This window comes from Dasypus novemcinctus, chromosome 23, assembly GCF_030445035.2.
Source record: "Dasypus novemcinctus isolate mDasNov1 chromosome 23, mDasNov1.1.hap2, whole genome shotgun sequence".
Taxonomy (NCBI): Eukaryota; Metazoa; Chordata; class Mammalia; order Cingulata; family Dasypodidae; genus Dasypus; species Dasypus novemcinctus.
The window spans coordinates 36,446,692-36,473,326 of NC_080695.1; the positions used below are offsets into that span (position 1 = coordinate 36,446,692).

At 40.6% G+C, this 26,635-nt stretch overlaps 1 protein-coding gene across 4 annotated transcripts in view; it reads right to left on the reverse strand.

The window, feature by feature from the left end:
- The window catches only part of SLC5A11 (solute carrier family 5 member 11), an 83,335-nt gene extending 57,472 nt beyond the window's left edge, over nucleotides 1-25,863 (reverse strand). The window contains exons 1-4 of one of the 4 annotated variants that reach the window (XM_058286255.2): nucleotides 25,589-25,807; nucleotides 25,152-25,258; nucleotides 9,690-9,850; nucleotides 7,022-7,093 (exon numbers count right to left, since the gene is read on the reverse strand). In XM_058286255.2, the coding sequence (XP_058142238.1) occupies nucleotides 7,022-7,093; nucleotides 9,690-9,824 (207 nt within the window). In that variant the 5' untranslated portion in view covers nucleotides 9,825-9,850; nucleotides 25,152-25,258; nucleotides 25,589-25,807. Of the gene's footprint in view, nucleotides 1-7,021; nucleotides 7,094-9,689; nucleotides 9,851-17,979; nucleotides 18,026-25,151 lie in introns of those variants that run through there. The other 3 variants (XM_004477078.3, XM_004477077.3, XM_023584239.3) reach the window with 3 other exon arrangements.
- Between the last annotated feature and the right edge of the window lie 772 nt (nucleotides 25,864-26,635).

A 26,635-nucleotide genomic window follows, 5' to 3' on the forward strand; every position in this document is an offset into this window, starting at 1 on the left:
ATCTCTATTTCTAACTGATCAAAGTAGATAGCCCTCCTCCTGGTAGAAGTCTAAGTGGCCAAGGCAGCATTCAATGACACCAATCCCCGGCCTCACTGGATTGGACCAAGAGTGGGCACCTGACCCAAGCTAGGCCAATTATACCCTCTCCCCAGGAAATTTTGAACTGGGATACATATACTTTGAGATGTATAAACCAGGGAGGTGTGTGTGTGACAGGGGTGAGGAGTGTGTTCAGACATGTACTCATCACTGCTAGTATTTACTCTTGGCTTCTGTCTTTAGTACTCACACGCTGAGAGGCCTAAGGGCAAGTCCTGCGTCACTGTAATAGACCCCCTATTATCTAAGCCAGCCTGAGTGCGTTTCTAATACTCACAACAAAAATAACTTTGACTAAGACACTCAACATAGATGAATCATTTACACTGTCTAAGTCTCAGTTTCCCACAATGTAAAATGGGTGGTGGATGGAATGACATAGTCTCTAATATTCCTTCCAGTGCTGACACCCTGTGACTGTAATTCTGAGCAGATCCCCAACCTCCACTGCCCAGATGGATAATGTGGTACTTTCTTGAGTTACAGCCCAGGATCAGCCAAGGTAAGGAGTATCTCAGGAAATGAGTTAAACGAAAAGGAGATTCCTGGCTCCACCCTCAAGGTCCCTCAGGGTCAGGATCCCCAATATTACTATACCAACACAGGGTTTTTCATAGGACACCTGAGTTCTCATTCTGTCTGGGTTTGGGGAAGACGGGATGAGTGCCAACTCAACCAAAATCCCTTTTATCCTCTAGGAGGCAGTGTGAAGTCCAGTCTCAAATCTTTACCTACTAGCTGGCTGTCCTTGGGCAATCCAGTTATCTATTCTGAGCCTCAGTGTCCAGGTCAGTAAAATGTGGGTGATAATGGCACCCACCTCATGGGGGGGAGATATGTAGGGAGATGATATGGACATAGCCCCTGTAATGTAATCCACTGGTAAAAATTCATCAAATCTTCCTCTCTGTTCCACCAGGACCCTGTTTTCTTTAATATCACTCTTAGATCAGTTGGTAATATATCACTTTGCATCACTATATTATAACTTCCTTGATGATAACACACCTACTAGGGTTTTGAGCATTTACTATATGCTAAGCTCAAAGCAAATGCTAAGTCAATAATCACAACCCTTTATTTTAGGAATGAGGAAATGAAATAGGAGAGAGGTTAGGTTGCTATCCTAAACTCATATAGCCAATAAATGGCAGAGCCAAGATTCAATCATTCCAAGTTCATATGCAGTAAGCTGTTTCCTAAAATGGCTACAATCCCACCCATTCTGCATGTACTTTTGCCATTTTTCAATTGAGATATAACTCACCTACCATTAAATTCATCCTTTTAAGTACCTAATTCAGTGGCTATTCATAGAGTTTTGCAATCAGCACCACTATTTAATTCCAAAACATTTTCATCACCACTAAAAGAAACCCTATACCCAGTAGCAGATACTCCACATCCCCCTCCCTCAGCCCCTAACAATTATTAGCCTACTTTTGGTTTCTATGGATTTTCCTACTCTAGACATTTCTTGTAAATGAATCATATAAAGTGATTCTTTGTGCCTGGCTTCTTTGACTTAGCATTATATTGTCAAGGTTCATCCATGTTGCAGCATATATTCCTTTTTATGGCTGAATAATATTTCATTATGAAATTTTTTTAAAAAAATTTGTTTTAAAAATAAACTAACAAAAAAATTCCATTATATGCCTACACCATATTTTGCATATCCATTCATCAATTCTCTTGGGTATATACCTAGGCATGGAATTGCTGGGTCATATGGTAAATCTATGTTTAACTTTTGGGGAACTGCCTAATATTATCTGAAGTAGCATTTTACAATTGCACCAGAAGTGCACAGGGGTTGAAATATTTCCAAATTCTTTTCAACAGTTGTTATTATCTATATGTTTTATTACCACAATCCTAGTGGGTACGAAGTTGTATCAAATTGCAGTTTTGATCTACATTTCCTTCATAAGTAATGGTACTGGGTGTCCTTTCAGGTACATATATATCCTTTATAGGAAAATGTCTACTTCAATTTTACTCTTTTTTTTTTTTTAAAGATTTATTTATTTATTTATTCTCCCCCGCCCGGTTGTCTGTTCTCTGTGTCTATTTGCTGCGTCTTGTTTCTTTGTCCACTTCTGTTGTCGTCAGTGGCACAGGAAGTGTGGGCGGCGCCATTCCTGGGCAGGCTGCACTTTCTTTCATGCTGGGCAGCTCTCTTTACGGGGCGCACTCCTTGCGCGTGGGGCTCCCCTACGCGGGGGACACCCCTGCGTGGCACGGCACTCCTTGCGGGCATCAGCACTGCGCATGGGCCAGCTCCACACGGGTCAAGGAGGCCCGGGGTTTGAACCGCAGACCTCCCATGTGGTAGACGGACGCCCTAACCACTGGGCCAAGTCCGTTTCCCTTTACTCAGTTTTTACTTGAGTTATTTGTCTTTTTAACTTGTTGAGTCTTAACAGAGTTCTTTATACATTCTGGATACTAGTCCCTTATCAGATAAATGATTGGCAAATATTTTCCCCCATTCTACGGTTTGTCTTTTTATTCTCTTAATAGTGTCCTTTGCTGTGAAAATAGATATTTTTATCTTGATAAAGTCCAATTTATTATTTTGTTGCCGTTACTTGTGCTCTGGGGTGTCATAGCTATGAAACCATGGTCCAGTCCAAGATCACAAACAATACACCTATGTTTTCTTCTAAGAGTCTTATGATTTTTAGCTTTTACATTTAAGTCTTTGGTCCATTTTGTGTTAATTTTTTAATATGGTATGAGATAAGGGCCCAACTTCATTTTTTTGCATGTGAATATCCACTTGTCTGAGTACCATTTGACAAAGACTATTCTTTGTCCCATTGAATTGTCTTGGCATCCATGTTGAAAATCAATTGACTATACACATATGGAATTATTTCATTGAGCTGTATCATTTTTCATACCAGTACCACAATCTCTTGAGTATGATAGTTTTGTAGTAAGTTTTGAAATTGAACAGTTTGAGTTCTCCAACTTTGTTCTTCCTTTTAAAGACTGTTTTGATTATTCTGGACCACTTGCATTTCCTTATGAATTTTAGAGTCAGCTTGTAAATGTCTCCAAAAAGTAAAGGCAGATGAGATTTTGATAGGGATTGCATTGAATCTGTAGATCAAGTTGGAGAATATTGCCATCTTAACAATAGTTATTTCTAAATCCATGAACACCGATGTCCTCTCAATCATTTAGTTCTTCCTTGAATTCTTTCAATGTTTTCAGGGTATAAATGTTGCATTTGTTTTACTAAATTTATTCCTAAGTATTTTATCTTTTTTGTTGCTGTTGTAAATGGAATTGTTTCCTTAATTTCATTTTCAGATTGTTCATTGATAGTGTATAGAAATACAATTGAATTTTATTTATTAATCTTATATTCTGAAAACTTACTGAACTCATTTATTAGCTTTATGATTGTGTGTGTGTGTGTATTACTTTAGGTTTCCTACAATATCATACAATATCATGTAATCTGCTAACAGAGAAAGCTTTAGTTCTTCTTTTTCAAGCTGAATGATTTTTACGTCTTTTTCCTGCCAAATTGCCATGGCTAGAACCTCCAGTACAAAGTTGAACAGAAGTGGTGAGAGGGGTCATCCTTGCCTTGTTCTTGATCATGGGGGAAAGCATTCAGTCTTTCACTATTAAGTGTGATGTTAGCTGTGAGTTTTTGTAGATGTCCTTTATCAGGTTGAGGAAATTCCCTTCTTTTCTTAGTTTGTTGAGTGTTTTTATCACTAAAAGGTGTTGGGTTCTGTCAAATTATTTTTCTGTCTGTTGTCATGATGATGTGGTTTTTGTACTTAATTCTATTAGTATGGTGTTTTACATTAATTGTCTATTTTGCCTGTTGAACTAATCTTGCATTCCTAGGATAAATCATGGTATTTTTATATGTTGCTGGATTGTTTATTGAATATTTTTGAGCCTACATTCATCAGAAATATCATTTTGTAGGTTTTTTTCCCCTTTTCAATGTCTTTGCCTGGTTTTGGTATCAGTGTAATTAATACTATGAGGAATATTATAGTATAATACTATAGAAAGTTTCTCTACTCTTGTAATCTTTGGAAGAGTTTGTTAAGCAATGGAGTTAATTTTTTAAACATGACAGAATTTTTCTTTGTGAGAAGTTTTGTGATTGCTAATCAATATTTTTTTCCTTTTATAGATATAATTCAGGTTTTCTATTTGTCTTGAGTCTATTTCAATAGTCTGTATCTTTCTAGGAATTTAATCATTTCATCTTGAGTATCTATTTTTGGCATGCACTTAGTCATAGTATTCCTTTATAATTCTTTTATTTCTTTAAGATTGGTATTATTGTCCCCTCTTTCATTTCTGAATCTAATAATTTGAGTCTTCTCTTTTTCTCTTGGTCATTCTGGCAGAAGCCTGTCAATTTTATTGATCTTTTTTAAAAACTGACTTTTGGTTTCATTGATCTTCTCTATTGCTTTTCTATTCATTATTTCATCTATTTCCACTCTACTCTTTATTTTCCTTCTTTCTGCTTGTTTTAGCTTACTTTGCTCATCTTTTTCTAGTTTCTTAGTGAGAAAGTTTATTATTGACTTGACATCTTGCTTCTTTTTTTTTTAATATAGGTGTTTACAGTATAAATTTCCCTCTGAACTCTGCTTTATCATAAGTTTTGGTATGTTGTATTTTAGTTTTCATTCATCTCAAGATATTTTCTAATTTCCCTTGTGATTTCTTCTTTGACCAATTGGTTATTTAGGAATGTGTTGTTTAATTTCCACGTTTTGTGAATTTCCTAAACTTCTTTCTGCTGTTGACCTCTTATCCGTTGTGGACAGAGAACATATATTTCATAAACTTCAATCCTTTTAAATTTATGAGACTTATTTATGGTCTAACATATGGGCTATAGTGGAGAGTGCTGCATGTATATTTAGAAGAATATGTAAGCAGCTGTTTTGGGGTGGAGGATTATCAATGTCTGTTAGGTTTATATAGTAGTTCAAATCTAATCTTCTTTTTCCGTTTTGATCTTCTTCTAGTTGTTCTTTCCATTATTGAAAGTGTTATATTGAAATATCCAACTATTATTGTTGGATTGTTTATTTCTTTCTTCAATTCTGTCAGCTCTTGCTTTGTTTCTGTGAGACCTGTTATTAGGTGCATATATGTTTATAATTATTTTATCTTCCTTATGGGTTGACCCCTTTATCATTATAAAATGTCTCTGCTTGACTCTAAATAATTTTTTGTCTTAAAGTCTATTTTGTGTGGTAGTCACTCCTGCTCCATTTTTGGTTACCATTTGCATGGTATATCATTTCATCTTTTTACTTTCCACTTATTTGAGTATTTGAATCTAAAGTGTGCCTCTTTTTGATAAAATAGAGTTGGACCATGATTTTTTTAATCCATTCTGCCAATATCTGCTTTTTGATCAGAGTATTTAATCCATTTAAATCTGCAGTAACACTGGTAAGATAGGATTTACACCTACCATGTTGCCATGTATTTTCTACATGTCTTACATCTTTTTTGTTCCCCTATTTCTCTGCTTCTGCCTTCTTTTGTGTTAAAGATATTTTCTATTGTGTCATTATTGTTTCTTTTACTACATTAAAGTTATTTTCTTAATTTAAAATATGATTAATATTAATACCACCTTAAAATCAAGAGAACAAAACACTTTGCTCCTATATAAGTCCATTCTTTTCCCTCTCCTTTGTGCCATTATTATCATACAAAATACATATTTATATATTTATACCAATTAATACTGATTTATAATTATTAATTTACGCAGTTGTCTTTTAAATCAGACAGGATAGTGGAGTATAATAAAAATGCATATATCCTGTCTTTTATATGTACCTATGTAGTTACCTTTATTGGGAATATTTGTTGAAGGAGTTAGTTGAAAATAAAACTCAAAGTATATTGTTGACACCATTTGAGAACAGTGAGTGCGGTCATTGTATTCAGAAATTTCACTCACCAGACACTCAGATACCTCTTATCTCTGCATCTTAAACCCTCCATTTTTTTGGACTCTCTGATTATGGGAGATGACCTCCCTTTTGTTAGTTCAGAGAGTTCCCCTTATATTAGGAGAACATAAGTAAAACTATTATTTCTGATCTCCTACCTGTGGCTCATGAAATAGAGGTGTGTGTGTGTGTGTGTGTGTGTGTCATTAAATACACTTGAAAATACTAATGGGCTTTCTTTGCACTTTGTTACTTGTGTTCTCAGTTGCTACTCTTCCTTCTAGTAATGGCCTCCAATTTTCTTTCAGGCCCTAACCTCTCTCATTTCTCATCCCATATACATCAGGAGAGGCTCCATCTCCTCTCCCCCAGTTAAGGCATTAAGAAAGCTTGAGCCAATCAGCACATCAAACCACCATGGCTAAGTGATTGTCTCAGGGATGGGCATGGGACTCAATCAGAGATGAGATATTTTACAGGAATATTACCATGGAGACAGGTACTCTACCCATGCTTGGCTGGAACTTAACAGGGTGAAAGTTCTGCCATCTTGTTGATGTGAAAGGTGAACCAATTTGGGAATAATGCCCTGAACCCAAAAGAGAATTAGGTAGGGAGTTTGGTAGGTAGGTAGGTAGGTAAAGGGATGATAGATAGATATTAATATCTTGGTAGGTGGTTAGATAGGGAAACCAGGACCTGGGAGCATTTTTCAGCTCCTATAATCATCAACCATACCTGAAACAGTCCTAATCCTAGATCTTTCACTTAGGTAAGCTGATAACTTCTCTTTTTGTTTAAGTATATTTGAGTTAGAGCTAAACCTTGTCTAGTTTAGACTGTGGCCTCCAGGAAACAAGGAACCCAAGAGTCCTGAGAGCAAACAATGGGCAGAAAATCAACACATGAAGATTCTTGGAGAAGTGACTTGAACCAAAGACACTTACTGGCCACCACACCATGTTCCCACCAGCCAGGAAGTAGCCTTTCACTGTGTCTCTTTTGGTCTTCACTGTGGACTAAAACAAAGAAAAGGGGTGGGTGAAGGAAGAGTATTAGCAATCAGAGTCATCCAAAAATGGCCTAGACCAGGAATTGCTAACTGGGAGTCCAAAGGGCTATTATGTTTTGACTGATCCATAGATTTTAAGAAATTTTGAATTTAAATATTTTAAAGGAGACATAAACTCTTCAGGTCAACATGGTCCCCACCATTCCCTGTTTCACAAATTTATGTTAACTTGCTTAGCTTCCCCAGGCATATGAGTTTTAGACCCATGGCTTGTCTAAGATAGTGCATAATGAATACCACATATTGAGTGTTTGCTATGTGCAAGATACAATGCTAAGCATTTTTAAACCATTATATCATTTTAATCCTTATCAATAACTATGAAGTAGGTATTATTAAGCCTATCTGACAGATGAAGAAATTCAGGCTGAAAAGTAAAGTTACTAATCTAGTTTCATATTTCTAGAGAGTGGCAGGGCTGGGAATTCAAACCCAGATCAGCCTAATTTTGGAGCCCATGTTCTTGGCTGGTCTACAAAACCATCTTCAGAAAGAGTGAGCTTCTTGTCATTCAAAGTGTTCAAGTGGACATTTTAGCCGTTAAGTATCCTGTGTGATACTGAATAAATTGCTTAACTTCTCTGAACCTCTGGGTGCAGATGTTGATGAGGGAATTTTTCCTCTGGATGTTAGATGGCACCAAATGGTAGCTTTTCCAGTCCCTAAAAATTATCTTTTTATAGAAAAAGACTAGCTCAATCCTGCTAAATCCTGACACAGGAAGTATTTTCTAAGAATCAAGAACCCCTTGTGCTGAAAAGCATATGAAAAGGGTCATCTAAACCGAAGCTTCCCAAACCAGTGACATCAGAGTCACCTATTATCAAAATACAGATTCCCTGGGACTCTGACCCTCACCCTAACTCTAACCCTATCTCTTACCCTGATCCCCAAGTCTGTCTGACTAGAATGTCTTTATTATTAATGACATTTCATCCATCTTGGTATCTCCTGGTAAGGTGGGGACAGCAGAGAAAGATGACATCCACAGTCTTTGGGATGTCCAGCACATTTCTTCATTTCTTTACCAAGAGGAGGGAAAGCTAAATGGTAAGATTAGAGAAATGATCCAAAGATGAGTAGATATAAATGGGCACATTTAGTTTTGTACCAGGTGACCTAGCATCTCTTCTCCACCACCCTTCTCCCAAAAGTACTAGTCTCCTTAATATATAAAGAGTTCCTAGAAATTGATTTTTAAAAAGGGCAAGAACCTAATAAAAACAGGCAAAAAATATAGAACCACAGTTCACAGAAAGGAAATATAAGTAGCCATTAACCATATGTAAGGGTGTCTAGCCTCACTCATAATTAAAGAAATGCATACTAACATTACATTGAGATGTATGTTTCCCTTTCAGTTTGAAAACAATTCACAAGTTTCACAGTAGACTGTTAGCAAGGTTCTGGCAAACAGACTGTTTCAAACATTGCTGATGGGTGTACAGATTGGTACCACACCTTGGAAGGGCAATTTGACACAAACTATCAAAATTACAAGTTGACAAATCAACTTCAAGAAATTTATCCTACATTATAGGTACACACATCCAAAATAATGGCTGTACAAGGTTTGTACATTCATTATAGCATAATTTGTAATAGTAAAAGGTGTGAAAAGATCCAGATGGCTCTCAGCTAGGGACTGGTTAGTTAAATTATAGTACAGCCATCTAATGGAATACTGGAATAGGAAAGCTTCAATGTACTGATAGGGATAGATACCCAAGAGGAACTGCTAAGTGAAAAACAGCAATGTACAAAATCATATGCATAACAGTCTACCTTCTGTTTAGGAATAATGTGTCTTATTGGAAGAATACAGTAAAATATTAAAAAGCTAATATCAGTGATTACTTGTGGAGGGAGGGGTAGTAGTGAGACTTTTCACTTGTTTCAAGTTGTTTTTATTTATAAACCTTGTAACTATAATACCTTTGAAAATAAACTTCTTTTAAGCTAAAGAAGGAAGGAAGGGAGGAAGAGAGGGAGGGAAGGGAGGGAGGGAGGGAGGGAAGGAAGGAAGGAAGGAAGGAAGGAAGGAAGGAAGGAAGGAAGGAGGGAAGGAAGGGAGGGAGGGAGGAAGGAAGGGAGGGAGGGAGGAAGGAAGGGAGGGAGGGAGGGAGGGAAGGAAGGAGGGAAGGAAGGAAGGAGGGAAGGAAGAAGGGAAGGAAGGAGGGAGGGAGGAGGGAAGGAAAGGAGGGAGGGAGGAGGGAGGAAGGGAGAGCATAGGCTTCAAAATAAGGGATTCTGGCCTCACCCTCCTAACTTGAATCCACTTACTTAAATTCCTTTGAGATTCAATTTCCTTATCTGTAAAATGGGTATAACAATTGCATTTTCTTCAGAGGGGCCTTTGCAAATTACAACAGATAACATAGGTAAAAGTGCTAAGCAAAGTGCCTGTCGACACTAGATGTTTTTCAAAGTGCAACAGCTAGCTTCTTCCTCTTTCTCAATCACTGACCCCAAAATGATGGAGTTAGCTGGGGGCCTCTGACAGACCTTTCCTTGTCTCTCCACTCCCCACCAGCCTGGCTTACCCATAGTCCAACAGCCAGGACAAAGAGGAAGTACAGAACCAGCACTGCAATGTCACCTGGCTCCAGGCTTCTCTGGGGAAACTCCTCCAAGGGGTACGACTGCGTGGGCTGAGGGCTGCTGGGGACACTCTCCATGGTCCAGAATGAGTGAACTCTCAATCCTGCAAGAGTGCAACTGCATGTCAGAGACGAGAACCCCATACCTTTCTTCTTACCCTCTTTGTAGCTGCCTCCCTGGAGTATCCAAGCAATGCGGATGTGTGGTGGAGACGGTTAAACTCCTTCAAGAAGGCAGGTTCATCCATTCATCCACACACCCATCTACCCACTCAGTCATTCAGTGAATATTTACATGTAATTACCTCAAATCTTCAGTTAATTTTCACCAATTCAACAACTTACTTGGCAAAAATGTAAGGAAGAATGAACAATTTAAATACAGAGGGTTTCACCACCTCTTTCCATTTAATAAGCACATTCCCAGTAGTGAGAGGAAAATGAGACAGCCAAGTTTGCTATAACTCATGCCAGTCCCCATTTCTAAGGCACCCTACAGATGGATGAGGGTCAAGCCAACAAGTTTATCTGAAGTTCAGCCAAGACACTGAAACCTAGTTCCAATGCTGAGCTACGCCCATAAAATTACATATATTTAATGAACACCCATATTGCACTTACTACATACCAGGCATCATTCTAAATGTTTACAAATCTACAAATCAGGTACTATTATTATCTTTCTATTTTATACATGTAGAAACCCCTTAGGCATAGAAGAGCTAAGTAACTTGCCCCAACTAATACAGCTGAAGTGGTGGAGCTGGGATTTAAACCCAAATAGCATTTCTCCAGAATCTATGCTACGAATCACTGTCTTAAACTGTTTCTCAGTATATAGTAGGTCCATGGGCAATTTAAGGGATTACTGTCATAGGTAGAATAATGACCTCCCACAGATGGCCACCGCATAAGCCCTAGAACCTGTGACTATGTTAGATTACAAAGAAAAAAGAATTAAAGTTGCAGAGGAAATTAAGGTTGCTAGTTAGCTGACCTTGAAATAGGGAGATTATCCCATATTATTTGAATAGGTGCAAGGTAACCACAAGGGTCATTAAAAGTGGAAGAGGGGGAGCGGATGTGGCTCAAGCAGTTGGGTGCCCACCTCCCACATGGGAGGACTTGGGTTTTATTCCTGATGCCTCCTATAGAAAAATCAAAACCGACAATGAGCAGACAATAAGCACAAACAACAAGTGAAGAAAAAAACCCAACAATGCGCAAAAACAATGAACAAACAGACAAGGGAGTCATCTACAGGGGAAATAAATAAAATAAAAATTTTTAAAAAAATTTTTTTAAGTGGAAGAGGGAATCAGAAGAGAAAACCAGAGAAATGGCTTAGAGATGCCACATCTGAGCAACAAAGGTTTTCAGGGGGTAACTCTTAGGAATTAATTATAATTAGGCTTAGTTTCATGATTATAGAAATGTTTCATAAGTGCAAGCCTCAGGGTCCAGGGCTTGGCTTATTAGCATATTTCCTTCTATTAGGCAGGACTCATATATTCTAGAGTTTTTCATAATTTGTCTTCGAAGAGAAATAGATCTAAGATTTAAGCTTTGTAAAGTTCTTTGATTACAGTTTCAGTAAACTGGGAGTCCCTATTGTTTGAAAGAATAGCAGGAATTCCCCCAGGTGGGAAAGTTTACACTTCCATGCTGGACCTTATAAATATTTTTCATGTCATGCCTAAACCTCTGAAAAGCATCAGGGTGTTATGTTAACTTGCACAGAATACCAATATCCATTCCCTATCCTAGGTTTCATGTCAAATAAAGCTCAGTTAGGTTGTCTGCATAAATTGACCAGACAGGTTAAATCAGATAGTGTGCCACAAAAAGTTTAAATTTTTGGACAAAATAACTGTCTCCTCCTTTGGTCTCACACAGAAACTAAAGTCCTAAAATACAGACAATACCACCATTTACCTTGTATTTTCATTCATGTTAGTTCCAAACAGACCATCCCTATTCATATCTCTAATCGATGTCTGATCTCTTTTTCAAATTCTTCAACAGTTGCTGTTTGGTGTCGTCCTTTTTATAATTAATGCTGCTTCTTCAGTACCTCCAGAGCTGGCAAACTCTCCAGCTCTTGAAGTCTATGACTCTAAATCATAGGTGACACACAGACACCTAAAGTTCCAGGAATCTACCAGGTTACAAAGAACTAAGCATCTCAGAATTTAGATATAACAAAGCCTAGGATCAAATGTGACTGCTGCAAGATCTTATAATCTAGATCCTAATTCCCTTATAAGCATTTTCCAAATTAAGCTATTTCCAGAAATAAAAACACTTGACAATTAATTTATATTGTGGTCATCACCCACCAACCATAGCAGAAGTTTTCTCCTGTCTCACCTAAACACTTTTACCAGGGTTCTATTGATTAACAGGTAGAACAGAATTTATATACTCACCTTGCTTCTCTCTTAAAGTCCCTTTGAAAGATCTTTGTAACTGTCTTTAAACATCCCACAAAATATAATTATTCTTAGATAAGTCCAATGAACCAGAAAGTAGGAGTTACAACTCTGCTGAGGCTTGGGACCCAGCTGGCACATGGACAGTCCAGAGATTCAAGTCTCCTGAGTATACATCATCCTAGTACCAACCACAGGTTCAGTAAAAGTGATAGAAGGGGCATGTGTAGAAAGGTCACATCTGAGTCCAACTCCATCACACTCAGGAACACAAATTCCAAAGTAGGAGCCAGAGCCATCTGCCATGACCATAAAACCTGTGTGTCTCTGTAGCCCTCAGGAACACCAGTAACTTGGGTTGTATCTACTTTGGCTATCTCTGGGATCCTGCTGAGGCGTGCATAAACGCAACCCCTTTGATGACCTCCCAACTCCTTTTTGAAGACTCTTAGCCATATAAACTCATTTGTTTTTGCCATTTACCCCTTTTATTCAAGGTCAAAAAGCAGTTTTTAACACATGATCCTGTATCTAGGCTGAGATATTCTGCTGGTCTGAGTTGACCCTTTTATTCAAGGTCTCTTTCTAATTGCATCACCAGTTAGTGATTGGTAGTAATCCCTTGGCACCAGGGAGGCTCATCCCCAGGAATCATGTTCCACGCTGGGGGGAAGGTAATGCATTTACATGCTGAGTTTGGCTTAGAGAGTGGCCACATTTGAGCAACCTGGAGGCTCTCAGGAGGTAACACTTAGGCGCCCTGCACCTCTAGGCCTAATTCATATTTCAGGCACACAGGCTCATAAGCATAGTCATCAGTATCAAGGGCTCATCATTTAACCATCCTTCTTCATTGGTCTTTGTCATTACCCGTGGCAGATTGTTGCTGTTCCACTGGGGAATGTGACAGAGCTCCCCTAGCTAGGAACTCAGCACTCCCTCAGCTAACAGGGAGGTGAAGATGGTCAACCACCACACCAGGAATAGAGAGTGCCTACAACTTCAAGCAGAAGAATTGCATCCATCATCCATGTGGGATCTAAGCCCCCTCTCAATATAGAGGTGGAGTGCACATCACCATCCCAGGGTCCACAGGATGGAGAAATAAAATATGGATTAGAGTGGACTTACTGATATTCTACTACAAAACTATTGTGACTAGTAATGGAAGAAATTGTAGCATTGATATGGAAAAAGTGGTAACAGTAGTTGCTGAGGGCAGGGAGAGGGAAGAACAGATGTGATATGGGGGCATTTTTGGGACTTGGAGTTGTCCTAAATGATATTGCAGGGACAGACGCTGAACATTATATATCCTGCCATAACCCACTGAATATACTGGGGGAGAGTGTAAACTACTATCCATGTGGTACAGCAGTGCTCCAAAATGTATTCACCAAAAGCAATGAATGTGCCACAATGATGAAAGAGGTTGTTGATGTGGGAGGAGTGGGGTGGGGGTTGATGTGGGTATATGGGAACTTCATTTTTTTTTTAACATTTTAACATTTATTTATTTTTATTTATTTTTACCCCCACCCCCCACCCCCCATGGTCTGCTCTCTGTGTCCATTCGCTGTGTGTTCTTTTGTGTCTGCTTGTATTCTCATCAGGTGGCAGTGGGGATCTCTGTCTCTTTTGTTGCATCATCTTGCTGCATCAGCTTTCTGTGTGTGCAGCACCACTCCCAGGCAGGCTGAGGTTTTGTGCAGGGCAGCCCTCCTTGTGCAGGGCTACTCCTTTTGCATGGGGGGCACCCTTACTCAGGGGCATCCCTGCGTGTGCCGGCACTCCTTGAGCGTAGCACATGGGCCAGCTCACCACATGGACCAGGAGGCCCTGGGTACCAAACCCTAGACCTCCCATATGATAGGTGGATGCTCTGTTAGTTGAATCACATCCACTTCCCTCACACTTTTTAATGTAACATTTTTTGTGATATATGTATCTTCAAAAAAATTTTTTTAAATGATGTGGGTGGGGGGAGGGGAGTGGGGTTTATGGGAACCTCTTGTGTTTCTTTTTTTAAAAAGATCTCTCTCTCTCTCTCCCCTTCCTCCCCTCTCCCCCCCTCCCCAGTTTTCTGCTTTCTGTGTCCATTTGCTGTGTGTTCTTCTGTGACCACTTCCATCCTTATCAGCGGCACCGGGAATCTGTGTTTCTTTTTTTTGTTGAGTCATCTTGTTGCGTCAGTTCTCCGTGTGTGTGGCGTCATTCCTGGGCAAGCTGCACTTTTTTTCATGTTGGGCGGCTCTCCTTATGGGGCGCACTCTTTGCATGTGGGGCTCCCCTAGTGGGGGACACCCCTGCGTGGCACGGGACTCCTTGCACACATCAGCACTGCACATGGGCCAGTTCCACACGGGTCAAGGAGGCCTGGGGTTTGTACCACGGACCTTCCATGTGGTAGGCAGATGCCCTATCCATTGGGCCAAGTCTGCTTCCCCTCTTATGATTTTTTTAAAAAAATATTTATTTATTTATTTAATTTCCCCCCTCCCCCGGTTGTCTGTTCTTGGTGTCTATTTGCTGCGTCTTGTTTCTTTGTCCACTTCTGTTGTTGTCAGCGGCATGGGAAGTGTGGGCAGCGCCATTCCTGGGCAGTCTGCACTTTCTTTTCACGCTGGGCGGCTTTTCCTCAAGGGCGCACTCCTTGCGCGTGGGGCTCCCCCACACGAAGACACCCTTGCGTGGCACGGCACTCCTTGCACGCATCAGCACTGCGCATGGCCAGCTCCACACGGGTCAAGGAGGCCCAGGGTTTGAACCGCGGACCTCCGATATGGTAGACGGACGCCCTAACCACTGGGCCAAAGTCCGTTTCCCTCTTATGTTTTTTAATATAACGTTTTGTGTGATCTATTAACTTTTTAAAAAGATAATTAAAAAATAAAAGTAAATTAAATATATATTATTCTTAAAATAAAGTTTGTCAAAATAATTTTATTTTTTAAACACAATTTACATTTTACCATCTTAAGATCTAATAGATATAATGCTAGCTTATTTTATCAATAAACCTGTATAAATTTAGGAAAACATACCCAAGTAGAATATAATTGTATGCTTACAACAATGATAGTTCAGAGGACAGAGCTATATTTAAGGGATGGTTTCCAGAAATGTTGCTTTCTTCAGTTTACCATTTTATCAGTATTCCAGTGAGACATATTATGAATAATTTCTGAAACAGCTTTCTGGAAGTAATTAGGGATGGCTAGTTTAAAGCTATGATTTAATTGCAGGAAGCCAGAGTTTTTCATTCTTTTTTAAAAATATTTCCAATAGAGTTGTTTGGTTCAAAAGTTATCACAGAAACAGGAATAGGACTAGACTGTGACTGCATTTCTTTGCAGTTGTATTTATATAGTAGTTACTAGTGTTTTCCCCAATATTTGCCAAAGAATGACCAGGAATTTAAATTACAGCAAAAACCTTAAAAACCGTAGTATCCAGTAATTTCTTAATGCAAAAAAATGTGTTTGTGTTTGTTTTGCTTTTCCTTCCATTGGAGTTTAAACACCTGTTTCCATAATATCCTAAAATTACGAACAATCCCAGAAATATACTGACTATCAGGATCTAGAAAACATACAATTTTTAATTTGTCCCAAGCATAATCCAGGAAATCCTTTTCCATAGCTGTCAAGGACATTGTTCTTTACATACTGAAATTTGACAATTAGATTTTATTCAATTACCCTCATCAAAGGCTATAAACATGTTTTTAATAATGCCTTGTCTACTGTCGCTATTGTTGCAAAGGTATTATTTGGAAAAAAATAATTCTAGATTGGAGAATTCTCTCAGAACTCTACAGCAGCCAAGAAATTTACCCCACAGGATAAACCATACAAAATATGGCTTTTTCCGCAATACTTTCCCCTGCCCATATCACATATCACATATCACAGGAGTAAGAATTCTAAACCAAACCCATATCTCCCCTTCCCCCATAGGTGCTCCTACTGGTTTGTGTTACAACTTTAATTTGCTACTTTACTTCCTATTCTTTCTTTCTTTTCTTTTTTTTTTTTTTTAAGTTCCAGGGGCTGATGGTTGCTCAACCACTGAGCTGCATAGGCTTCCTGAATTGGACTTTTTGCTTGTTTTGCTTGTTGTTTGTTTGTTCCGGGAACCAAACCCAGAACCTCCCATGTGGGAGTGGGCGTTCAGCTGCTTGTACCACTTCTGCTCCCTCTATTATTTCCGACGGTTTTTCTTTTTGTAAATATAATTTATCCAACTTGATAGACTCCTGAGTTATCTTTAAGGTGGGAGCCAATCCTCTACCCAATAACATCTGTCTTTTTAAGAAAGGAAATCTTATGAAGGTAGTTAAGCGAAGCCAGCGTACAAAGCAGGGGAGATAGGAGGAGTTCAAAGAGCACTAGAAGCTCAGCTACTTCAATTTCTGAAATGTCAGGAGTGGTAATTTATATATAAGAGCTTATCTATCTTTAAGCAATGTAACAGCTCTCCTAAGAATTTTTATTTGTTAATTTGACATTACCATCAGAGGTAGGAAAATATACATCAAACAAACAGACATATACAAATATAAAGACAGACAGGGAAAAAAAACACAGACACACACAAAAAAACTCACTAGTTTGAACCATAACCCTTTTCTGCACATTTTTATTCTGATACAAAGACACAAAAGACTGTACATATGGGATCTCATCCCATTTTTCTTCCCTTTTTTAATACAAGTCTAATTATAATACAGTATTTTTTAAAGATTTTTAAAAAATTTAATTCTCCCCTCCCCCAGTTGTCTGCTCTCTGTGTCCATTTTACTGTGTGTTCTTCTGTGACCGCTTCCATCCTTATTAGCAGCACCAGGAATCTGTGTTTCTTTTTTTGCATCATCTTGTTGTGTCAGCTCTCCATGTGTGCGGCACAATTCTTGGGTAGGCTGCACTTTCTTTTGTGCTGGGCGGCTCTCCTTACAAGGCGCACTCCTTGGACGTGGGTCTCCTCTTCTCAATTACCTATGCGGGGGACACCCCAGCGTGGCACAGCACTCCTTGCTAGCATCAGCACTGCGCATGGGCCAGCTCCACGCGGGTCAAGGAGGCCCCGGGTTTGAACCGTGGACCTCCCATGTAGTAGGCAGACACCCTATCCATTGGGCCAAGTCCACTTCCCTGTAATATAGTATTTGTATCTATACATCCATTTTCAGGCCCTTTTTCTCCTGATTCTAAATTATATATATTGAGGCCAAACAGTGTTACGGAAAAAAACATTCTACATTTCTTCACGGGTTCATAAGCAAATTTCCCCAGGTTCATAGAATGCAACCCGAGAGCAGGTTGCATTCAGGAATGCTGCTAAGAATGCTGCTCAAACTTCCCATCTCAAGATTCCAGTAAGCAAGTTAGGAACAGGCAAACAATACAATAGGTGACAAAACTCTTGAAGTAGTATGTAGAATCTGTTCATTAATTTTTGGACTATTTATTCTGCAATATATAAGAGTATACAGACTAAGGGACTCAAACCCATACAGGAAGGTACCCAGAAACTCAGGAAGGTATAGTAGTCAAAGCAAGGAACACAGTCTGGAAGAGGAACCTACGGCCTTGAACCTAGCAGGGACTCAAACCCCTCACTTTCTCCTCAATCTACCTTTCCCTTGATAATCTACTCACTCTGGACCTGGAACTATTTCTCTCTCTGCAACTTTAAAGCACCAATGAGCCTGGACTGCGGGCCAGGCAGGACAAACCTGGCTCCCAAGTCTCTAGCCCAACAGGTCTAAAAGGCAATGTAGACACGACTGCCACGCTCACCTGTCCAGCTGGGGCTCCAGTGCTTCAGGCAGTTGGATTCTACAGCTCCATCAGAGTCACCAAACTGTTACCAAGCTGAGTTCGCTGCCCGATGCACCCAGAAGTCTACCTGGGACACTGGGATTTCAAAGAGTGAAAGAGCTCTATTACAGAATTGCTGTGAGGAGGCAGGAGGCAAAGACTCAGATCTGTCTCCCTCGATCAGGAAAGACTCTGCAGGTCTTTTTAGTACTCTGATAAGAGACATGATTATGATAATGAGTACAGTGGTCTGAGGTTACAGAATCTGGGGAAGAATTTTGGTTGAGCATGTGCAAATAGGTCGCATAGGTTGCATGAAAATGATGGCCTTGACTGGATGATGGGTGTGATTTTAGTATTATAATGAGGTATAGGTTACTATAGGTAAGGCTCTGTATTGCTGCACATGTCTGGAGGGACAATTATCACAGAAACTGGTTTTATCTAGAAGAAAAACCAGAACTGAGGTGGGACAGCTCAGGTTTCTTCATTAATAAACATGAGGAGTTGTTAAGTTACAGAAAAACAAGTTAAGCAGGTAGGCACTAGGTCACAAGATTATCTACTCCTTGGCAATCACAAGGGCAGGTACCTGGGTTTCAGTTTAGTATTCTTCTGTACATTAGAAGGCTGGCAGGCATAAGCAGTTAGATAGTGGTTACAGGGCATCTGGAAGTTTTTGTTGTGCAGAGCAATTCTGTGCATTTCAGGGTGTCTAGCCTCTCTGGCCTCCACCCGCAGAATGCCAGAATTGCCTCCAAATCATCGTAACAACCAAAACTACTACCATAAATTTTCAAAATATCTCCTGGGTGCGGGGAAGCAATGCTTCTGTTGCACACCTCTACTGTAGGTTAAGGGGTGCCAATAAAGAATTTTGAACAAAGAAGTGGCATGATCAGATGGGTACATTACTCTGGCAAATGGAGAGGGCTTAGGGGAGGCTTGACTAGAAGCGAGAAGGGGGCAGTTAAGTTACTTTGTAATGATCCAGGGTTGAGATACTCTATCAAGAGGAGTAAGAAGGAATGGGTTAGAGAAATAATTCAGAATTAGAATGGGCAGCACTTGACAAGGGAAATGAGGGAGAAGGAGAACTGAGGGACAATTCCCAGCTTCTGATCAGCACTTCCCAAAGACTGACCAAAAGATGGCCTGGTTGCTAGAGAGCAAGGATGTTCCTTGACCTTAAAGCAGGGTTTCTCAACGTCAACATGGTTGACATTTTGGGCTGGAAAATGCGTTGTTGAGGGAGCTGTCCTGTGTATTATAGGAGGTTTAGCAGCAACCCTGGCCTCTATTCACCCACTGGATTCCAGTAACACTCACTTTCTGGTTCTGGCAACCAAAAATGTTCCTGGGGGCACAACTCCCTCTCCCTGCCATTGCAGATTGAATCATGTCCCCCCAAAACATGTTCAAGTCCTAAACTCCTGTCCTGTGGTTGTGAACTCATTTGAATAGGATCATCTAAGATTTTATTATTATGCAGCCAAATGTAATCAGGGCAGGCCTTAATACAACATAGCTGGAGTCCTGATAAAAGAAACTGGACAGAGTAGTAGAAGGTACAGGCGGTAAGAGGATTTAGATAGTTATGTGATGGGACTGCTGGAAAGCTTCCACCAGAATACTACAGACTTAGAAGAAAGCATGGCCTGTTGATACCTTGATTTTGGATTTGTAGCCTTCAAAACCATGAGACAATAAACTCCTCTTGTTTTAGTCAACTCATTCTGTGCTATTTGTCATAGCAGCTCTGATAAACTAAGACACCCCATCCCCACCCACAGTTGAGAGCCTTAAAGGCATAAAGGAAGAGACTGGACACTAGCTTAGAAAAGAAACCTTAGGGGGGGACCCCATGATCTGCTATTTTCCTTCCTTTGCTAAGTGAACTTCTTTGTCTAGGTTTGAGTCTCGCTGTTCGTTCCTTTTGAGGAAAAGCTCACATCTTCTCAGGTCTGGGATGCAGTAACCCTAAGGAAGAGAAGACCAACCAACCATTGATCCATAGCATTTATGGAGCAGAAAGGAAGGAGGGAGGGAGGAAGGAAGGAGGGAAAAGAGACAGACGGTCCTGTATTGGGCAATCTCAGCTCAGGCAATTGCCAGTTATAAGCAGGAGTAAGTAGCAGAAGCCAGAATTGCACTCCAGATCACCCTCCACCTCTCTGAGCCTCAGCTGGGTCTAGGTTTTATTAACATTGTGGTCTGAAAAATGGGATGTAATACTTCCTGCTCAAGACTAACCTAACTGAAGCAGAGACCTGCAAGTTCTCAGTGCAAGAAAGTAGAAAGGGAGGGCTGGAGTCCCTTCCAAGGTGGGAGTGGAGACCCTTAAAGAAGAGTCAAACCAGGAAATGAAGATTCTGGAAGTTTGGGGAGGATGGGGGGCTAGAGTGCCCTTAAGGGCTGTCTTAGGAGTGAAGCTCCTATTGGGTAGGTAGTGTTTTCATTTTACTGTACAGGTGAGGAGTGCGAGATCACAGAGGCTGCTGAGCGACAAAGTAAGGACTTGAATGGAGGCCTGTCTGATTTCAGAGCCTGTGTTTTCATCCACTTCAACCTGCTACTCCTTCTCAAACCTGGACTTGAGGGAAGCTGAAGAAGCAATGGAATTCCATGATGAATTGGGGAGTGGGACAGATTGTTCTATAGCTCAGGTATGATCAGAGGAAATTTATAGCCTGAACAGAACACAGTATACTTGTAACCTATCAAGCACCTTAGAATAGGCATAAGGTATCCATACATGAGCACACAGCCTTGTTGAATTTAATATTAACTAGACCTTTTTATTTCTCTGTCTTTGTAAAGAAAATGTCTCTATTCTTAACCATGAAGCTTCGAAGTACCAGGTATGCAATATGTATCCTGCATGTTAACCAGAGCAGAACACTAGAAAAACTCCTTAACTCCTTCAAAGAAATGTTGCCTTGACTAAGTCACCAGAGGCTCACTAGCCTGCTTACAAGCAATAGCTGCTAACTGTAATCTTCTCCAGAAAACAGAAAAATTCATACTGGGTTCTCCCACACGAGTCTTCACCCCACATTATGTTCTCACCATTCTAGAACAAAAAGGAAGTCAATAGTTAACTATGGGGAAACGGACTTGGCCCAGTGGTTAGGGCGTCCGTCTACCACATGGGAGGTCCGCAGTTCAAACCCCGGGCCTCCTTGACCTGTGTGGAGCTGGCCCATGCGCAGTGCTGATGTGCGCAAGGAGTGCCCTGCCATGCAGGGGTGTCCCCTGCGTAGGGGAGCCCCACGCTCAAGGAGTGTGCCGTAAGGAGAGCCACCCAGCGTGAAAGAAAGTGCAGCCTGCCCAGGAATGGCGCCACGCACACTTCCCGTGCCGCTGACAACAACAGAAGCGGACAAAGAAACAAGACGCAGCAAATAGACACAGAGAACAGACAACCGGGGGAGGGGGGGAATTAAATAAAAATTTAAAAAAATAAATCCAAAAATAATAATAATAATAATAATAATTAACTATGGGTTTTTTGAGCAAATATCAAACAAACCTAAGGGGGAAATGCAACTGTGTACTTAAGTAGATTTATGGTTATTCTAGGAATGGAAGAACTTGTATCATTGATATAAAGGTAGTGGCCACCAGAGGTTCTGAGGGGAGAAAAAGGGGAGAATGGGTGTAATATGGGGTACTTTGGGGATGTTGGAATTGTTCCACATGACATTGCAATGACAGATTCAGGCCATTATACATTTTGTCAACACTTATAAAATTGTGTGGTGCAAAGTGTAAATTATAATGTAAACTATAGTCCATGGTTAGTAGCAATGCTTCAATATGTGTACACTAATTGTAACAAATGTACCACACTAATGAAAGTTGTTGTTAGTGGGGGAAAGTGGGGAAGCAGATTTGGCTCAACTGATAGGGCATCAACCTACCACATGGGAGGTCCACAGTTCAAACCCAAGGCCTCCTGACCCATGTGGTGAACTGGCCCATGCACAGTGCTGATGCGTGCAAGAAGTGCTGTGCTGCACAGGGGTGTCCCCCTCGTAGGGGAGCCCCATGCACAAGGAGTGCACCCTGTAAGGAGAGCCACCTTGTGCGAAAAAAGTGTGGCCTGCCCAGGAGTGGTGCCATACACATGGAGAGCTGTTGGAGCAAGATAACAAAACAAAAAGAGACACAGATTCCTGGTGCCACTGACAACCCAAGTGGACACAGAAGAACACACAGCAAATGGACACAGAGAGCAGACAATGGGGGAGGGGGGAAGAATGGGGAAAGAAATAAATTTAAAAATTAAAAAAAATTTTTAAATGGGGGAAAGTGGATAGGGGTATGGTATATGGGAATACCGCCCCCCTTTTTTTTTTAGGTACTGGGGGCCAGGGATTGAACCCAGAACCTCATATGTGAGAAACTAGCACTCAACCACTGAGCTACTTTGACTCCCTTGCATTGGTTTTTTCATTTATTTTCCTTGTTGTTTGTTTTTTATTTTTTCTTGGAAGAACAGGGAATCACACCTGGGACCTACCATGTGGGAGAAAGGCACCCAACTGCTTGAACCACATCTGTTCCCCACCCCCTATATTTCTGACATAACATTTATGTAATCTAAAACTTCCTTAAAAATAAAAATTCACTCAAAAAAAGAGAACATCCAGCAAAAATATTTGCTTGGAAAAACAGGATAAAGCCCTGCCCCTTGCACTCCTGAGGATAAGAGTAGCACCCCAAAGTGGACTATGTTTAAGTCCCTATAAAATGACATGTGGGGGAAGCGGACATGGTTCAACTAATAGAGCATCCATCTACCATATGGAGGGTCCAGGGTTTGATCCCCAGGGCCTCCTGACTGTGTGGTAAGCTGGCCTACGCGCAGTGCTGCCATGCGTAAGGAGTGTCGTGCCACGCAGGGCGCCCCCACATAGGGGTACCCCACGCACAAGGAGTGTGCCCCGCAAGGAGAGCTGCCCCACATGAGAAAAGCGCAGCCCATGCAGGAATGGTGCCGTACACACAGAGAACTGACGCAGCAAGATGACTCAACAACAACAAAAAAAGAGATGCAGTTTCCCAGCCCAGCCAGATAATGCAAGCAGATGCAGAAGAAAACACAGGGAATGGACACAGAGAGCAGACAAAGTGGGGGAAAAGGGAGAGAAATAAATAAATAAATAAATAAATAAATAAATAAATAAATAAATAAATAAAATCTTTAAAAAATAAAAGAAATGACATGTGGAAGACCATTTATAAAAGTAGAATATGCTGAAAACATACATCCTAGTTCTAAAGTAGCCACTATTCAATACATAAAATCCCTAGGAGGAACTTTTAACTAAAATCAATAACTAAGCTTCCAACTATCTTAAGTTCCCCACAGGCACTCCTGTACACAACTACCAACCTGGAGATTGGGTATGGTTACAAACGTGGAAAAACGTACACCCCCAAACACAACTAAGTTCCAAATGGGTAGGAGCATATCTGGTGTTACATGGTCACCCACTCTTTTAAGTTACAGGGCATCAAACCATGGACTCATCACATTAGAGTCAAGCCACAACTGGTCCTGTACTGTGATTCTCCACCACACAGCAGGAAAAAGCTGTTGCTATCAACCCACCCAAAGACCCTAAACATCCATATACCTGTGAACCTCTAAATGCACTCAAATGTTTGTTTAAAAAGAAAAAGCCTTCATAAGTAACTGGTGGTTATTAGTATGTGTATCAATTGCCTTTTTCTTTATTTTTCCAGAAGCGTGGATCCTAGTTAATATTCTCAGTCATTGAAAATTAACATTAATATGTTTACCCAACTTTTCCTTATATTCCTTTCCTATCTTTGACTATAAAACCACAAAATAATAACCTTTTTCGTCAGTGGGCTCATTCTTATGTTAACTCTATAAACCAGTCTAATTGTTGAATCTGTGGACAGCTGCCAACCTCAAGCATCTCTGGACTGCCTTGGTGGGTATCTCCCATACAAGCTACTGATTAGAAAGCTTTGAAATCTTTAATAAAAGAAATGCAAAGATGGCAAGGAGCATTAAATACCATAAACATTAACAGCATTAACTCCAAACATTAAAAAAACCTGGTCATCAGCTCCAATTTTCAAACAATTTTACTATTAAAATTGTGTTACAATATTCTTTTCAGTTAGATTAGTGAGGTGAAAATTTTATCATAAGAGAAAAAGATGGACTTTTCCAAATTTGGGATGGCATAGTCTGGCTTACCCCAGGGTATAGCAAATGAAGTCAGGCAGCACCCTTATGTTGAGAACAATGCAATCATTCCCAGTAGCACAACCCTTCTCTAAATCACAAATCAGGATAGTTATTAATAGAACATTGTCACCAAGCAATCACATTACAAACAAGTGACTAGTTTGGTACTGAATGGGAAAATATACCTGGAATTTACTGGGTAGCACCAAAAGGCACCCAATAAATTGGTAGAACAAGTTTGTGGCCATGGGTCCCTCCAGGCTGGTTAGGAAGATGCACCCTATGGTTGCCATGGGCCCAAGGAACTATTCATACCACTCTCCTGCCTACACTGTTAAAGCTAGATGGACTCATTCCATCTTTCATTGGTATGATTATCTAACAGCAATTTTTGTGCATACTATAGGAATTTAAAATGTTATAGCAAGAGTAGAAGCTCTAAACAATTTCATTTCTCAAGCCTTGAATGATAGTTACCATAGTGTAACTCTTATTAACACTGAAATGAGTCTAATGTGCAAAGCTGTTCTACAGAATCAAATGACATTAGACATTTTAACAGCTTCTCAAGGAGATACATGTGCTATAATAAAAAATGAGTGTTGTACTTACATCCCTGGTGAATCTAATAATATATTCACTCTTTTAATTCACATAAACAAATTCAGGCTATGTCAACCCCATCCACTCAGTTCAAATTCTTTCATTTATTTAGTTAGCTTCCATCCAGTGTAGGATCCTGGCTACACACTATTCTTCAAAATGGCCTCACAATTATCCTATTAATAATAAGCCTTCTAATTCTAAAACATTCTACCTCTTTATGTACTCGACTAAGTATAAAATCCTTTTCTTCACCTAGAGTCGCTTCTAAAACTTCCCCCAAACCCTTGAACAACAATCAGTATTCTTTACATACCATGGATCAGCGTTTCTACCAAGAAACTTGGTGACTGCTATGTCCCATTTCAGCAGAAAGCAGACAGATCCAATGATGACCAAGTCCCCAAAAAATTAATGCCATGACTGGAAACAAAAGCATAATCAGGGGGAATTTGTAGCTCAGGTAAAGTCAGAGGCAATCTGTAGCCTGAACAGAGCACAATATACTTGTAACTTCGCAAGCAGCTTAGAATAGGCCTAAGTTTTCTAATAGATGAGCAGGTAGCCGGGTTGAATATTAATTAAACAGTTTTACTTCTCTTTGTAAAGAAAATGTCTCTATTTTAGCCATGAAGCTTAGGAGCACCAGGCACAATATCCTGCATGTTAACCAGAGCAGAACACTGGAAAAACTCCCCAAGCCTTTCAAAGAAACGTTGAGTCTAGGTTAATTTTCTTTGTTTCAAATCATACCTGTGATTGATTCTGTTTCAAACCTGTGTATAAGCAGTGGAAAAACCCCTTGTGGAGGAGGCAGATTTGGGATTGCTTAGATCTCCTGTCCTCTGCTGGCCAATAAAACTTCTTTTCCTCCCCAGACTAGTTCAGTGTGTCTGTCTATCCTGCTGCGCTGAGTGAACGAACCCAGGAGGACCACCACAGCCCCTCTTCAGTGCTAGAATCAGCAGGTCTGAAACGGAGGAAAGGAGGCGGCAGAGAGGAATTCGGCAGGAAGGAGGAAGGAGGGTGCCGAGGCCAACTGGGGAGCCGGCCATCCCCCTGCCCCTGCGCCTCCCCCACTTCCCTGTCCACGCCTCTGCCTGCCAGGCACCAAGAGGGGTGGGAGCGGCTCCCTGCCAGCAAATAAACAAGTTATTCATCACCGCCCTCAGGCCGAGCTACTGCTTAACCATCAGGGTAGAGGTGGGGGCGGGGGAGGCTACCTGGTCTCCAGGCGCTTCCCAAGGAAGTCCGGTCACTCCAGGCACCCTGCTCTGTCTCCACAGTGAGAAGAGTGCGGAGCGCAGAAGCCACGGAAACGGAGCGCGGCTACTGCCCCGGCCACAAACTCCCAGGATGAGCTTGGCTGAGGAGCCCGGCCCTCTCCCAGCGCTCAATTTGTCCCTTCTTCAGCAAATACATGCTCCATGTATAACAATAATAATCTCCAAAAATTTAGTAAGCATCTTTTCTATTGAAGTGCCAGGCACGAAGCTCACTTGTTATCTTATTTCAAGCCTCATGTCAGTACTGTGAGGCGAGGACTCTTACACTTGCACTTCACAGGTGGGAAACAGAAGTGAATGTGGTCTGGGTTCCGGTTCCTCTCTTGCTTCTAGGTCACATAAAGTCACAGTAAGCATCAGAGGTGGGATTCGAACCCAGGCCTTGAACCAAAGCTGGTTGCATTATCCAACACTGTCTTCTTTTCCTCCCTTCCTCCTCCTTTTCTTCTCTCTGATCTCTCCTCCCTTCCTTCACTCCTTCTTTTCCTCTTTCTCTGATCTTTCAACAAACATT